The 14,473-nt window shown below is 49.2% G+C and overlaps 1 protein-coding gene across 1 annotated transcript in view; it reads left to right on the top strand.

The window, feature by feature from the left end:
* PRKAR1B (protein kinase, cAMP-dependent, regulatory, type I, beta) overlaps positions 1-3,876 on the top strand; it is a 92,994-nt gene extending 89,118 nt beyond the window's left edge. The window contains exons 9-10 of the mRNA XM_010143743.1: positions 2,852-2,933; positions 3,366-3,876. Of these exons, the coding sequence (XP_010142045.1) occupies positions 2,852-2,933; positions 3,366-3,538 (255 nt within the window). The 3' untranslated portion in view covers positions 3,539-3,876. The remainder of the gene's footprint in view (positions 1-2,851; positions 2,934-3,365) is intronic.
* Positions 3,877-14,473: the final 10,597 nt, after the last annotated feature.

The raw sequence follows: 14,473 nt of genomic DNA, 5'->3' as shown, positions 1-14,473 counted from the left end.
CAATATGATTGCTCTGGGGATTTGTTTTGTTCTGTGTAATAAAACATCTGTAATAAAAGGGTTTTTTAAAAAATAGCTTTGGGAAAGAGGATGGATTGCAGACAGCGATTTAGGTCAAGAGGTTAGGATTTTGCCAGGCTCCAGATGGGGACGGAGAGGAGGACAAGGGCTGGAAGCGATTCTGAAGCTGAGTCCATCTGCACTGTGCAGGCAGTGTAAGAGCAGCATCAGTTTGGTGAGATGCACCTGATCTGGAGTTTGGCAAGAGCGAGGTCGATGCTCACACTATTCCCTGTATGGGGTATTTCCAAGAATACGCCTGTGAATGTGTGTTTGTTCCGAAAACCTGCACTAAGTGTCAATAACAAAACTCATTACACTAGCTTTGCTTTTTCGTGCCCGTGCAGATTTACTGGAAGATCTTGGAGAACAGCAGCTTTGGCGGAACAATTTAGTTATATCAAGGATAAGGAATTTTTGCTGGAAAATTCACAGGCACCAAATCACTTTCTTACATCCAGTTCTTCCAGTTCCTTCTGTGGATAGCCTTACGCTTGCTGTGGACAGTTTTATGAGCATGGCATGCTTTAGTGGTAGATAAAACCCCAAACCAACCCCACACAAGATCAAGATCAATCTTCCCCTGCATGTTTGGCTTATTTGTGAACAACCTTGCCCGGTTCAGGCGTCCTTGCTCATGTACGTTGTGCCAAGCACATGGTTCTGCATCCTCTGCCGTCGGCTGCCTGGCATATTCAGAGAGAAAGACCCAAAGCTGAGAAGAGTTTTGCGATTGTTTTCAAAGGGAGGCGGATTTACAGCCCTGGCAATTCTTCAGTGTTTCTGTCACACCGATATAGCATGTAGCTGATGGGGTGGAACAGTAAATTACTGTGACCAATGTAACGTGTTGACAGTCTGATATGCCGGGATTTATACTAAGCACAGGTTACTGCTAATGGGCAAAATGAGAAATTACAACTTCCAGTGTGCCAGGTTAATTTGATATACATCCAGGTCTGTGTAAAATCCATCAGCTGCTTAGCGTGTATCAAACAGTACATGACTTGATTTTTGTTTCTGGTTCCTGGCATCAGCAGAAATAAGATTTATCTCTTCATTTATAGAGCACATAAGTTAACCTAGAGAAGCCCAGCAATTTGTGAAGTATGTGGGCTTAAAAATAACCCTGTGATGAAATAGGACATGGTGTGATGTAACGGTGTTACAGCAGCTTAGTTGTGCTTGTGCAGAAGAAAAAAGTTACGATAATTTGCCACATAACAGTGGATATTCTACCACTTTTGGTTATTCCTGGCTCCCTGGATGCTAGAAAAGCAAAAGCCAGACCTGAAGCAGCCTCACGTTGCTGTTCAGGTTGGCACTTCAATGACAATGTTTGGAATACTGTCGGCTATATTTAAATCCAGTACAGAGGTGAAGGGCTGGTTCTTCAGGGTGCTGAGCGCCTTTGGCCACATGGAGGCCAAGGTGTTTCAGGGTGCTCAGTGTCTCCTCAAGCCCCTCACCATAAGCCCAGGCACACAAGTTTCTTTTGGTGGAAAGAGGCTGTAGGATATTTGCAGCCACTGGCTCTGCACTGAATGCTCTGCACTGGAGGGAGGTTTCTGCTCCAAGCTGGGGTGGTCCTGCAGGAGGTTCCAGGCACCGACAGCGCTGACGAGCCAAGCAGTGCGAGACCTGGGTGTTCAACTGCAGAGCGAGGGCTGCTGATGCTTTCCAATCACTGACATCAGTCTTGGGAGCACAGTCCACATTGCTGTGCCTCCTCCCCTTCCCCGTCCTGGTTGGGGCAGGAACAGCCCTCATGTATTACTTTCCAAACTGAAAATCTTGACATCAAAATAATCAATGCTCTCCAACTGCACTGTCAAAAAATGGCTTTCTGATCTATTTCAAAATCTTGGCTTTTAAAAATGTTTTAATTGCAGTTAAAATCATTTAAAATCAAAACATTTTGCCTTTCCCTATGCTTTTGGTTTGGACTCAAAAGATAATTCCATAATAGAATTTCATTGTAATTTTTTTCCAGCAAAGCAAATACCTTCTCTGTTCTTCTACAAAAGCTTTATGCCACAATAATTTAAGATTTCCTCCAGGTTAGAATATTTCTGCATGTAAAACCTCTTTGAAGGTTTAAATAGACTGTAACTGAGCTTTGACATGTATTAGCCGGTGTCAAGTACAGCAGTTATTAAGGATGGTGGAGACAAGACACATTCCATCTCTCCAGCGCCTGACTCGCAGGTGTCCAGATCACTACAGGCCACAAGCGGGCAAAGCCACTGAAAAAAAATCGCCCTTTGTTGCAACAAGCATTAAAAACTCCCTTGGCCAACTGCTTCAGCAGCAGATCCAGCGAATGATCAGGTGAGGGAAAAACTTTAGCTGCTCTCTTAGAAAATCACATCCCCAGGCTGGGCCTGGGAAAATTGCTGGTTTATTCTTTTTGCTGTAAATCTTCCTTGTGTCTCCTGTAAGGTTCTGCATCCCCCCAGAACATGTTTTTATATCGCACTAAAGCACACGTTTGCACGGTGGGATGCGCGTTAGTTAAAGGGGGTTACTGAGTTCTGTCCTCCTCCTCTTCTCCTCTGTAAGAGCTGAATCTGTCTGCGTTTGTAGGAGAGAAACCATTTCCCATACTGGTGGATGTCTTTTATTCTTTAATTCCTTTCACCCATATATAAGGAATTGACTGAAATCGTCTTCTCTCCCATCGCAGAACTAAAGGAGTGTGACACGCAAAAGGAGAGACTCAGGACCGGGCACTTTTTGAAGCATACAGGGTTTAAGCAAAGCCGTCTGACTTCTGCACTTCTCTTCCCAGGGCACAGCTTCAGTGCTGCAGCGCCGGTCGGACAACGAGGAGTACGTCGAAGTTGGAAGACTTGGTCCATCCGATTATTTTGGTAAAATAAATCGGCTGAAGTACGGTTCGGAAGGACAGGCACATCGAGTTGTATCAAGTAGTGACTGTCTTAATTAGTGTTCCGCTCTTCTACACGTGGGGGGTTATGCGTAGGTCAGCCGCTGCGCTCAGCGATACCGAGAGATTGCAGCGAAGCTGAAACCGTTCCTTGGTTTACACCAGTGTAGCTGACAGGAGACAGATCCAGAATCAGCAAAACAGTCTGAAAGCATTTGTTTTCAAAGGCATTTTACACGCATGCATTATGCATGTGTAATGCATTTGTACTGTCAACAGAATTATGTAAAGTGTCTATCAAGAGATACATAAAGGGAGACGTTCGACAACCAAAGCGGCTGGGTGGTGGCTAGAACATGCGCCCTCCGAAAAAGAGGCAGAGGGCCCGTGACAGCGTATTTATCCCTCTTTGCAGGTGAGATCGCGTTACTGCTCAATCGGCCCCGGGCTGCCACGGTGGTGGCGCGCGGACCCCTGAAGTGCGTGAAGCTGGATCGGCCCCGCTTCGAACGAGTGCTCGGTCCTTGCTCTGAAATCCTCAAGAGGAACATTCAGAGATACAACAGTTTCATTTCGCTCACCGTCTGAACGATTCCCTCCGGAAAGCTGCCTTTGTGTGACCTTGTGCACTTGAATTTGCTCTGTGCGGCTCCACAGCTCTGTGAAGAAAAAAAATTTAAAGTGTGCATTTCATGTGTATTTTTTCCGTTCGTGTCACGTACTGGATGTCAGTTCAAATCTCATGTATCATGTAAGTGGGAAGGCAACTGTTGGGAGGCGAGTAGCTTTGAGGAAGATGAGGCTCTTGGCTTGCAGGCAAGATTTTTACCTATTGTTGGATCATATAGCTTAAAACTGGTTTTAACTATTAAAAATTCATATGAATTTCTATTTCCCTTATTATCTTTGAAGTGGGTCTTTCTCGCCTTGTCTCAAGCTTCTCTGGTCAAGTGGTGTCCCTCTGCCTGTCACTTTCACCAGACTCCTCACTGGTTATGGCCTGCAGGTTTCTGAAATCCCACGGGGCGCGTGGCAGTCACACAGTTTAAGAGGGAAGGTTGGAGGAAGGTTTTGATCATTCCAGCAAGCCAGGAAAAAGCAGGGCTTCTGCGTCACTGTTTGTGGGTTAGGTACTTCTGGCTCGTCCTTGTGTTACAAGCCCTTTCAGGTTTGCTCTGTAGGATACACTGAGCCTCCTCCAGTCTTCTGGGTGAAGAGGTCAAGGGACAGTGTTTTCTAAGAATTCAGATGGAGCCTTTAGGACCTAAGTTGTTTGTCCTCAGCTTTTTTTAGATGAGGGTTTGCATTAGATCCCTTAAAAGTCCAGTGGGATCTACTCCGCTGAATTAAGTGGGCTTCGAAACGTATTCACCTGCAGCGGATTGGCCTCGGCCACTTCTCGGAATAGTATATGAAGTGCTGAGAGACGACAGCAGCACCTGGTTTTTAATGAGGCCTAATTAATTAAATCCAAATGCCTTTCTTTTAAGATATAACTAAATTTCAGGATTTTATAGGATTTTCTGAAAGCCAAATGCATGCTTCGAGTTGCTGCCTCTCCTCCAAAAAGCACCAGGATCTTGCGAGAAGCTCCTAGAGCCCAGGTCCCTCCCGGGGCGTGCAGCCTCGCCTGCACCCATTGCTGCCCCACTGAGACAGGGAGCCTTCTGCAGACGCAGCCCTCCAGGGTGGGAATAAGCCTCCAGGATTATTCTTTGCGAGGCTTTTCCTTTGAAGGAGAACTCTGCTAACAGCAGCAGAGGTCTGATCTCAGCTGCCCTCCGGAGCACTGCCCGCTTTCCGGCGGCGACAAGCTCCGTTTCTTCTTTATGGTGACACTCTTCTAGTCCATACGAACTTCCTGCACCTTATACACGCCAGAGGTTATGCAGTGAACTACGGCAGCAATCTCCCTTTTGAGTTGAGAGGTGTTAGTGAAGAACACAGCTAAAATTACTCCTCCTGACACGCGGAGTGCTTTCTGCTTTGGAACTAGCACGGGACTTGCCCTTCGGCTCCCACCAAGAGGGCCCAGTACTCCAGTAGCTGCCCACTGGTTTTTACAGAGCTGGCGGCTTCTCTGCTTCAGGCTCCTCTCATCACTTCAAGGTGCTTAATTTATTTCCGCCTGTTTTCAGTGGTCCTGTCCGTGTGTATTCGTTGCTACAGTTTATGATGATTACGTTACGCTCCTTGCACGTTTTATGAAATACGACCATTCACATTTTTCACCCATGCAATTTTTATCCCGTTCCTTTATATAGGCAGAGCCCCGTTATGTAGAGAGAGAGAAATGTAAGTGCATTTGCAAAACATTTGATTTGCTTCACTGTTTTTATATCCTCTTGTGCAATTTTTAAACAAAGTCTTTTTTAAAGGTTACTCGTCACTCATGTACGTTCTTTTACCTACTGCACTTCTGTTGTGCTGGTAAAAATTTGTGAGTGTTTTTGCATAGTGGAACACCAAGTATTAGCCTCAGTGTTTAGGAGTTACTCGAGCACACACACCTCCCCCGCCCCAGATTCTTTGCTTTAAACCTTTACAGCTCGTGGCCACTACATCTGATTTACGGTTCTGTTCTAAGCAATCTCAAGTGTAACCATTTAACACCAGGATTCCTACGCTTTAAGTGGAACAAAATGATATTCAGTGACATGTTAAAGAGAATTGTAATATTTGCAGTGGATGATGGGACAGGATTATGGTATGAATAAAATTCTTCTACATTATATGTGGCCGTTGTGGGTTTATTAATGGTAGCCTGTAAGAATAGGAGTCATGTCCTAGTTAAAATCTGCGTATCATAAAAAGTTGGAACTCTACTGAAAATAATCAGATGCAAAGGGACAAAAAAGTAGACCAAGAATCCCAGCTCTATATATAGTGATGGAAACCAGACTGGTTTTCTGGAGGATCAGCATGAAGATAAAATGTCTTATGGTTCCATGTAACCATCTATGTCTATATAACGAAGTAGAGGTTCAAGGTGTCCCTTGGACCTGCCTGTTCAGATGCCACTTTAGCCAGATGTGTACGTGTATGTGGGACATGAAGTGTGTGAGCCGGCTCGCTGGTTGTAGGACCCTGTGTAGAGCTCTGAAACCACAGGACTTCTGAACAGCCGGCGGTCCTGGGAAGAATTTTTCCCCCCAGTATGACAGGCAAAGCCCATGGGCCCAGCCACACTGGGGATCTGTACCCATCGTTCCCCTCAACTTCTGGCCGTGCAGGATCGCTCCAAGTGCAGCCACCCTGGGACTGGAGCACAAAGCCATTTTTGGCACCAGAGATGTGCTGTGCTGCAGCCATGGCTTGTGTTCATGCAGAGGGATGGCCAAGAACGACACTGAGGAACAGACTTCTCACAGAAAGCAGAGCCTCCAAAAGAGCCACCTGTATCTCGTGCTTCAGGGTGAAGGCATGGGTTGAAGGTCTGGAGAGTATGGCTTGTGGGTGAGGAAGAGGAGCTGAGCATGTTGCTGGTGCTACACTACCTATGATATCCACCAGGGCTCCGGGTGGCCACAGAAGTGGGTATGTTGTGGTCCAAGCTTGGCTCCAGTGCTGGCGCTGTCCCCAGAGCAGTGCGCAGGGCTAACGGACTCGCTCCACCCAGCTTCTCTGTGGTGGCCCCCCACAGGAATCTTGGGCGGCTCCCGGCATCCAAGGGCCACCCAGCTTTCCATTTTTGGAGGGTGTTATTTTTCCCCCCTTTGCTGTGATTCAGGCGAGAAGGACTTGTCTTTCCAGAGAATTACTCGCGTTACGTGGCAATCAGAAGTGACCACTCTCTCTGAGGTCCTTCCAGAAGGACATTACCAGCCCACACTCCCCAGAAAAGAGCATCTCACCACTCCTCACTGTCAATCTCTTTCTGATTGGTTCTGATCGTGTTGCACCATTTCAGGACTCTAAAGACAAAAGAAAATACTTTTTTTTTTTTTTCACAGAAACTAGTTGTACCTCCTGGTTTTTTACAAGGCCCACGTGGCAGCCCAGGCGTTAGTGCGTGTATCAGACGACAGATACTGCTTTGTGGCCTAACTTTGTGGAGTCATCTGAACCCTGTGAATCCTTGATCCTCATCGAGCACAGCCTGACACCACGTTACCTGCTCAGATGTTGGTGGAAAACAAGAGCTGTGGCAGAGAACCAAGTAATCCCAGTGCAGGCCGGTTTGGTTGTTGGCTGCTGGTTTGTTTTTCCTGCGGTAAGTGGTCTTCAGAGGCAGAGTCACCACACGAAGGGTGACATTTCTTCTGCTGTGAAGGTTGCACAAGGTGCGTGCATCGCAGTCAGTCTGAAGTGGTGCATAAATCCTTCCACTGCCCTGTTGATGGAAGAGATCGTGTTTGTTCTTGGGCGTATTTCTGCGTAGCAGCTAGGAGAGACAGTATGATCTTGTGCAGAGGCAACACCATGACGATCTCCTTGAAGAGAGCCAGAGGTCCTACTGCCTGCTGTTCGCTGCAGTGCCACAGGAGTATCCCGTCACTGCAACGGCAGCAGCGTCCCCGCAGACCAGGGCAGGTGGGTGGCAGTTCACAGAGCAGGGAGACAGAGCAGGTGGTGCTGCGCTGTTGACCCAATGAGCACTAACTAGTTTAAAATCTCACACTTGGTATTTTGAAGACCTGTAGAGACCAAATTATCGACTCTTACGTTCCCAGGCATGCTTTTTTAATTTGTTTTTAATGATTTGGCAGCTCTGACTGGAGCACATTTTCGCCCTCTTCAAATGCACACGACTGCTCAGAAACCCGTAAGAGTGTTTCCACAGCCAGAGCCACTTCTGTAGGTCCCATTTCCCTCTGGAGAAGAAGAACACGTTTGGATGTGAGTGTACGTGTGGCCTTGAAAACCTGATATTACGGGAATGCGTTGGCTTCGATGCTCCTTCTGCTCCTCCAAGGGTTTCTCTCTGGCTCTTGGCTGCTCAGCAGAGTTTTATCTGGGATGCAGCACTCGTGCAACAAGCTGGCCTTTTCTCCGAAAAAGCTGCCTGGCCAAAGGAGCTGGCATCTGCAGCCATCTGGTATTTTTGCGAAGGCTGAGGATGTTTTTTGTGCTTGCTCAGGCTTCAATACCAGAGTGATTTTTCTCGCGTCTACAAATCTGGATTCAGCTTTTAGAAGTGGCTGCCCTTTGCCTGGGAAAGGAAAGCAAAGCATGAACGTCTCCATGGGCATACTCTGCCTCCTGTCTCAGAAGTGCTTGGGTAACTTTTTGCCTCTGAGTGCTCCAGCCCCTCCCCAGCTGTGTTTTAATCCTTGTTTTCAAGTTACTCTCTCCAAAAGTAGAGAGCCTCCGCCACCCAGACTACTTCAACACCCGTCCCATCCTCTTGTGCTTTGCCAATTTTAAATGTGCAGAGTTCTCTTTGAAGGAGTCATGAGCTCTCACGGAGGAAAATAGTAGTTATTTTGCCCAAGAAGACTGCTCCCATTCCAGCATAAACTGTCTCCAAACATGGAACAGTGACGTGCCATGGTGCTGCACGGGCCAGCAGTGCTGAATGACTTGGCAGATGCTGTGCTGCTGCGTGATCTCTGGTAGCCGGGCTGCGAGAACGCTGCTCCTCCCTACTCATAGCTTTAGTTTGAAGCCGAAAGAGTTGATCTGCCAAAAAAGTGCCCCTCACCTTGATGGGATAAATTGAGCCTTGCGCTGCCAGGACTCACCAGGTGCGTTCACCTCACCCCCGGTGGGTGCTGCCAGCCTCTGCTCTGTGCGTGACCTGGCAGCTGGAGACGGGACGTATAGACTGATGATGAGGTAGGGGTTTTCTCACCACTGCCTGCTGTTACTGGCGCTCTGGATGTTCATACTGCTGGCCCTAGGGAAAGCCTTTCTGGGAAGTGGCTACTCCCTATCCTCTTTATACAGAAAATGTATTGTTATTATTTGAAAGCACTTTTGTATTGCCCTTAGACTACAAGCATGGCAATTGTTCCACTGGAAGACATCACGGTGCATAGCAGTGAAATACGACGTACAGTACCATGCAGTATGTATTTTCCAGATAAACTGGGGAAGTAGTGAAATGGATCTGCAAAGTGGGGTACAATAGCTGCTTTGCATTCCTCCGCATGTGTGGAATTTATATGCGCTACAGAGTGACTCTGTTCCGTTACCATGTGTTGATGATGATCGGGTGATCAGTCGCGTTTCTGGCCGGTTTCATTTTCTCAGTTCTATTTGTGGGCCAAGCACAAAGTCACAGTGACTTCAGATCGATCGCAGCACTGAATTAGTGCTGGCTAAACCCTCCCACCATTTATTTCCACTACAGCAGCGAGAGGGAACAGACTTAGCAACTGAAAAACACAGGAGATTATTTCTCCTTCTCATCCAGGGGCAGCTCAAGCAAGCTGCCAGACTGAAGCAGTTGGCTGCCTTGGCAGACTCGGGGTTATTCGACTGAGATTTTCCAGGAGGTGCATCTCCTCCGCACCCCACCTGCCCGGGGAGCCGAACATGCCGTGGAAGCGCCGAGCAGGGCGATGCCTCACGGTTTAACTTGTGCAATGATGACTGTGGGAATCGCTGCCGGAGGAGAATCGGCATCTCTTCACACCCGCTCCTGCAGGGATGGAAAAGCCCCACTCTTGGTCCTGCAGTCATGAGGAAGGAGTCATGCCCCCCGCGCATGGTACATATGGCTCTTGGTGAGACCAAAGGTATCTGGGAAAGCAACAGACCTGCTTCCAAGCCTGGCAGGCCTGTAAGTCAGCACTGACAGCCACCGGCAGCATCATGAGCTCTGCTCCTGCTGATGCAGGTGCTCAGATGTGTCCAGCACATGCTACCATGGGCCAGATTCTCATGAGATGGCAGGGTGGTTCATATCCTTGACACGTATCCAGTGAAGCATCACACCCTCTCCTATTGCCTTGCATTTCTGGCTCTTAGCCCGGGATTTAGCTTTTGCAGGATTAGCCAAGGAGGGCTTTTTAAGACTCAGATGTGCAGGGGGCAGGAGAAGGTACCGAAATGGCCAGAAGTTTCTGAGGAACATGAGAACCAGCCCAACAAAGGCGTCCTTGTGTGAGCGGGGAGATGCAGCAGAACCTGTGTCCGGATGAAAGCTGCCCTATCAAAATAGCCATAAACAAACCCGCCTCCTCTGCTACAGAAAAGCTGTTGTGCCAGGAGCATATTAAATTGTATATGCTTTTTCTCAAGGCAAAAGAATTGCAGCAGTGACGGCAGCTGTGTGTGCTGGAGCTGAGCCACCGTATTCAACTGACGAAGGCCTTGCTGAGGACGGGGTGGGGGAAGGACTGCGGATGAATGTATTATTCAGACGGACCCACACTGAAATACTCTACCGGCACTGGGGTTATGTGGTAAGGGAAAAAAATGTGATTGCCCTGACACCAAAAGCTGCTGCATTTGCCTGAGGGCAGCACAGGTGATGGGCCAGATCCCTTCCCAGGCTGGGATCTGCAGTCCTGCGGGTGTTGCTGTTTACAGGGTGAGGTGAGATGTGTTTTTCCTTCCCTGGGTTTCCCTGGGGAGGTTCTTGGTCTCCAACCCCAGAGCTGGGCTGCAGGTAGCGCTCTGACCCAGACAGAGGACGAGGTATGGGCAGAGGGGTGCCCAGCCATCCCAGCATGGGGTGTACAGAAGATGGGATTTAAAACCAGCGAGGAGCAAGGAGGGGTGGGCAACCCCATCCTCCATGTCAGTGGGCTCTGCTGCTGACCACCTGGCTGGTCCCAGATGTGGTGGGTAAACGGGAAATAAAGTGGCCTCGTACCTGCAGGGAGGATTGTTTCAGGCTGTTTCTCCCCTGGCAGCACTGCTCCCTGCCTGGGTCGTGCCTGTGCAGTCCTGGACAGACAGGGTGCAGAGCGCTCCGGACTCACCCGTGCTGCAGCCACCACGTTGTCTCAGTGAGGCCATCCCACATCAGGGGCTGCAACCCCTCTGCAACCTCTGAGTGTTGGTGTGCTGCGAACATCCATGACACAGGATTTCAGCCCCTTTCATGCCATCTCAGCCACGTGTGCATGAGCCTTGTGGCCAAGCTCATTGCTTGGTTGGAGAAGGATCTCCGAGTCTGCTGCCTGTGCTTTGTACTGAACTCCTTGGGCTGTCAGAGTCCAAGCCTCAACACTGCAGCCCTGCCCAGAGGAGATGCACAGGTCCATGGGAGCTCAGATCAGCCAGAGACCTTCTGTGAAGTGTGGTGAGTACCTAAATCTTTTTCCACCTTGAGCTGCAATTCCCTTGTGAGCAAAGTTGAGTTGTGAGTAAAGGATATGGGGTAAGTTCCCATTTCTCCCCAAACTTAGAAGCACCAAGAAGACTCGCAGGATACTTTCCTTCTTAACCCAAGAGCACGTGAGCGTGGAGGCACCTCGTGTAGATCCCCCCTAGGAGGAGCGAAATAAAACAGAATACATTCAGAAAGGACAACTTCTGTGCGAACACCTTGCAGGTGCCTCATCAAAGATCATTTTACCCCCAGGCGATGTAGTTCAAACGCTCCAGCGAGGAAATGGGATAGAGGAGCCTGACACCCACCTCAGCCGACCTTCAGTCACTGCAGCTGCCTGGTTCTTCAAGGCAGGAGAGGAAATTTATGGCTCTCCTGCAATGCGAGCAATGCTCTGAGAGCCCACAAGGTAAATGCCCTTTTGTGCTTCAATCTGCTCCCTGTCTGCAGTCACTGCGCACACAGGGCTAACGTGAGCCAGTGAAAGAAAACCCACCGTGGCTGCTTTTTAAGCAGATTACAGCAGATTAGCTGACTAATCTATACAGAATCCTCTCCCCGACAATTTCAAACTGTAAACAAATCCAGTCACTTTTGTACTGCATATAAATATTTACTGTGGATTGGATGAAGATTAACTTCAAATTATATTTGCAACAACGGTTTTATTTTGTGACTTGCTACCTTTAGTAAGGTAAAACCTTTTGAAAGAAATGCACCTTCAACAAAGCGTGCATTGGAGACCCATCAGCTGTACAATAGCATGTCCCAGAGCAGGTACACAAACAGAACCGAATATGTTGTTGCCGACAGATGAAAGAAACCAAGAATAAAAGCTGCTGGTGCAAAATAAAAGTATCCTGGATTACCAGAACATGGAAGTAAAATCTTCCCTGTAAGACCTAGCTTGGTGTTAGAAGAAACTTCACTGCTACTCACAGCTGGTTCTTTCGCTGCAGAAAAAAATTGTGCATGCTTTGGAAGCAAAGGGCATTTGACGGATGTTGTTCAGTACCCTGAGATGTCACCGTCCCCTGCAGCTGGTGTGAGTGGCCCCGGCCCTGCTGGCTGCCCAGGTGGCTGGTAAGGAATGAGGCAGTTCATGCTCCTGAAGACTGGTGGTTTTCATCGCATCTCCAGTTGTATGGAGAAGCCTGAGAGCCACCAGATCAACGGTTTGGACTCTGCTCCTGACCCTGGTGAGATTCCTGCAAGTGCAGTGACTGGTGGTGTGAAGGCTCCTGGGTTTGATTCCCTATTCAAAACCTCACTGGCGAGGCAAGGGGTGGGAATCGCCGCTGGTATCGCACAGCTCGGCAGAGGAGGGAACCGAAAGGCTGAAGACTAACACCTCTTGCTCTGCCACATCGCGCAGAGCTGACCCTCAGTGCGCACCCCACACAGGGGTGGCATGAGAGGGCACCAGCAAGCGGAGGGAGAAAGGAGGGAGTTGATGCCCAGTAGGTCCCCAGAGCAAAGCGCATCCTTCCAAAAAACCAGCAGGTCAGAGGCCACTGCTGAGGGGCCACAAGCAAAAGCCAGTGCAGGTCGATGTTCGGCAGCAGGTCATGCTCCAAATGGGGTGTTTCAGGGGCAGCCAGCACCAGCCCACCCCACCACCAATCCCTGGGGGGCTATGCCCGTGGCTCTCCAGGTTGGCCAGCTCAGGTACCACTGCTCCACAGAGAGCACGTGGGGAGTGTTGGCTGGCACGTGGGGAGTGTTGTGTCTACCAGGCTAGCGAAGGAATGCTCGGTTTACAAGACAATGGCTTCTCGGAAAGCCAGAAGAAGTTAAACAGCCTTCCCAGATGGAAGATTGTCCCTTTGCACCCTTTGTATAACAACAGCAGCTTCATACTCCTCTAAAGAGATGATCTGTTTAATATAAAAGATTTCCAAGGGCTTAGCAAATGAGCATCTGAGAACTGGCTTCTGATGTGGTTTATGTTCTTTTTGATAGATCTGGGTTATGGGAATGTTGGTTACAGAGGCAGTGAGTGATTCATGCTGAAACCATGCGGGTGCCATCTGATCCACGAAGGTAAAGGGAGGCTGCTGCCTGTGCTGTATCAGCGCCTGCAGTTCAATCTGTCCCGTGGTAAGTTATAATCGCAGAACAATTACTACAGGAGTGCAAAAGAGATGGCTGTGTTCTGCAGAAGAGAGGTAACCCTTAGCAGATCAACATTTCCATAGCGAGTTGGGGTCTTCAGGGATGCCTTCAGATCTCCCACTGATGTGCTCTGTGTTACCTGCACCCTAAACCCTAACCAACCCCTAACCCCTAACCCTAACCCCAACCCTAACCCTGACCTAAAGCAGACCTCCCCGGAGAGTCTCTGGCTGCTGCTTGATGCGGACAAAGCAGCACAGGCAAAGCTCTGTGCCCACTGCCCACCTTGGAGCTGTCTTGGAAAACACCTTTCCCCCACTAATTGCAGTTTTGACTCAGTGGTACTTGCAGGATCAAGCCCTTGAGCAGTTGAGGGGGAAAGACACAGGAGGAAAAACAGCATTTTCCTGTACTTTTTTCCCCCCTATACTCAAGCATTTTGAAATCCTGCCTCCATCTGAAGAACATGAAAGCAAGCAGGAGAGCAGGGGGTGGTCCCTGACAAATCTCAAAAGGGAGCTGCTCTCCAGAGGAGGACTGTAGTCCTCCAGCTATGATGTGTTCCATGGAGCCCACGTCCCACCAGGTCACCCTTTTTGCTTGGCTGAGGCTGCGCCTTGCTGCTGCACAGGCTGTTGGCTGAAAATTCACGTGCAGATGACCCGTAGCACCGCGAGAGGATACTATTTTTGTTTGCAGGATCCCCCCTCTATTGCTCGTGTTTCAACGATACGTAGATTTGGAAGGAAAGTTTGTCTTTGATATCAAATTTGTGCCTGAATTATGGGGGTTCCTTGACCACTTACTCTGAGTTTATTCATGGTAAAATAAATTCAGAGTCCCTAGAGATCAGTGGCTTGTGCAGCCGTCAAGAGAGCCCTCGAAGCGGTGTGGGAGGCTGCAGGCAGCGGAAGGGCAGCCTCCAGCCCGCTGAGTGCTCTGGGTGATGTGGGAGCACCAGGGCTGTGCTAGATGGCCTTGGAGCAGCCCCTCCAAGGGGGCTGTTTGTCCTTCCCCAGTGAAGCCACCCCTCTCTGCCTCCTCTTTCGCAGCATTTTGCTGGCCACGTGCCTGCGGGGTTGGTTCTTAAACTCCATGTCGCCTGCAGCCGTGTCCCCCACGCAGAGCAGCTCTGATGGGCCGAGAAAGCAGCTGTGGCTGGGGGGACACGTGTCTGCTGC

The sequence above is a fragment of the Buceros rhinoceros genome, unplaced genomic scaffold (genome assembly GCF_000710305.1).
Source record: "Buceros rhinoceros silvestris isolate BGI_N320 unplaced genomic scaffold, ASM71030v1 scaffold17729, whole genome shotgun sequence".
Taxonomy (NCBI): domain Eukaryota; kingdom Metazoa; phylum Chordata; class Aves; order Bucerotiformes; family Bucerotidae; genus Buceros; species Buceros rhinoceros.
The sequence above is the reverse complement of the archived record's forward strand: the minus strand, read 5'-3'. Positions and strand labels throughout refer to the sequence as shown.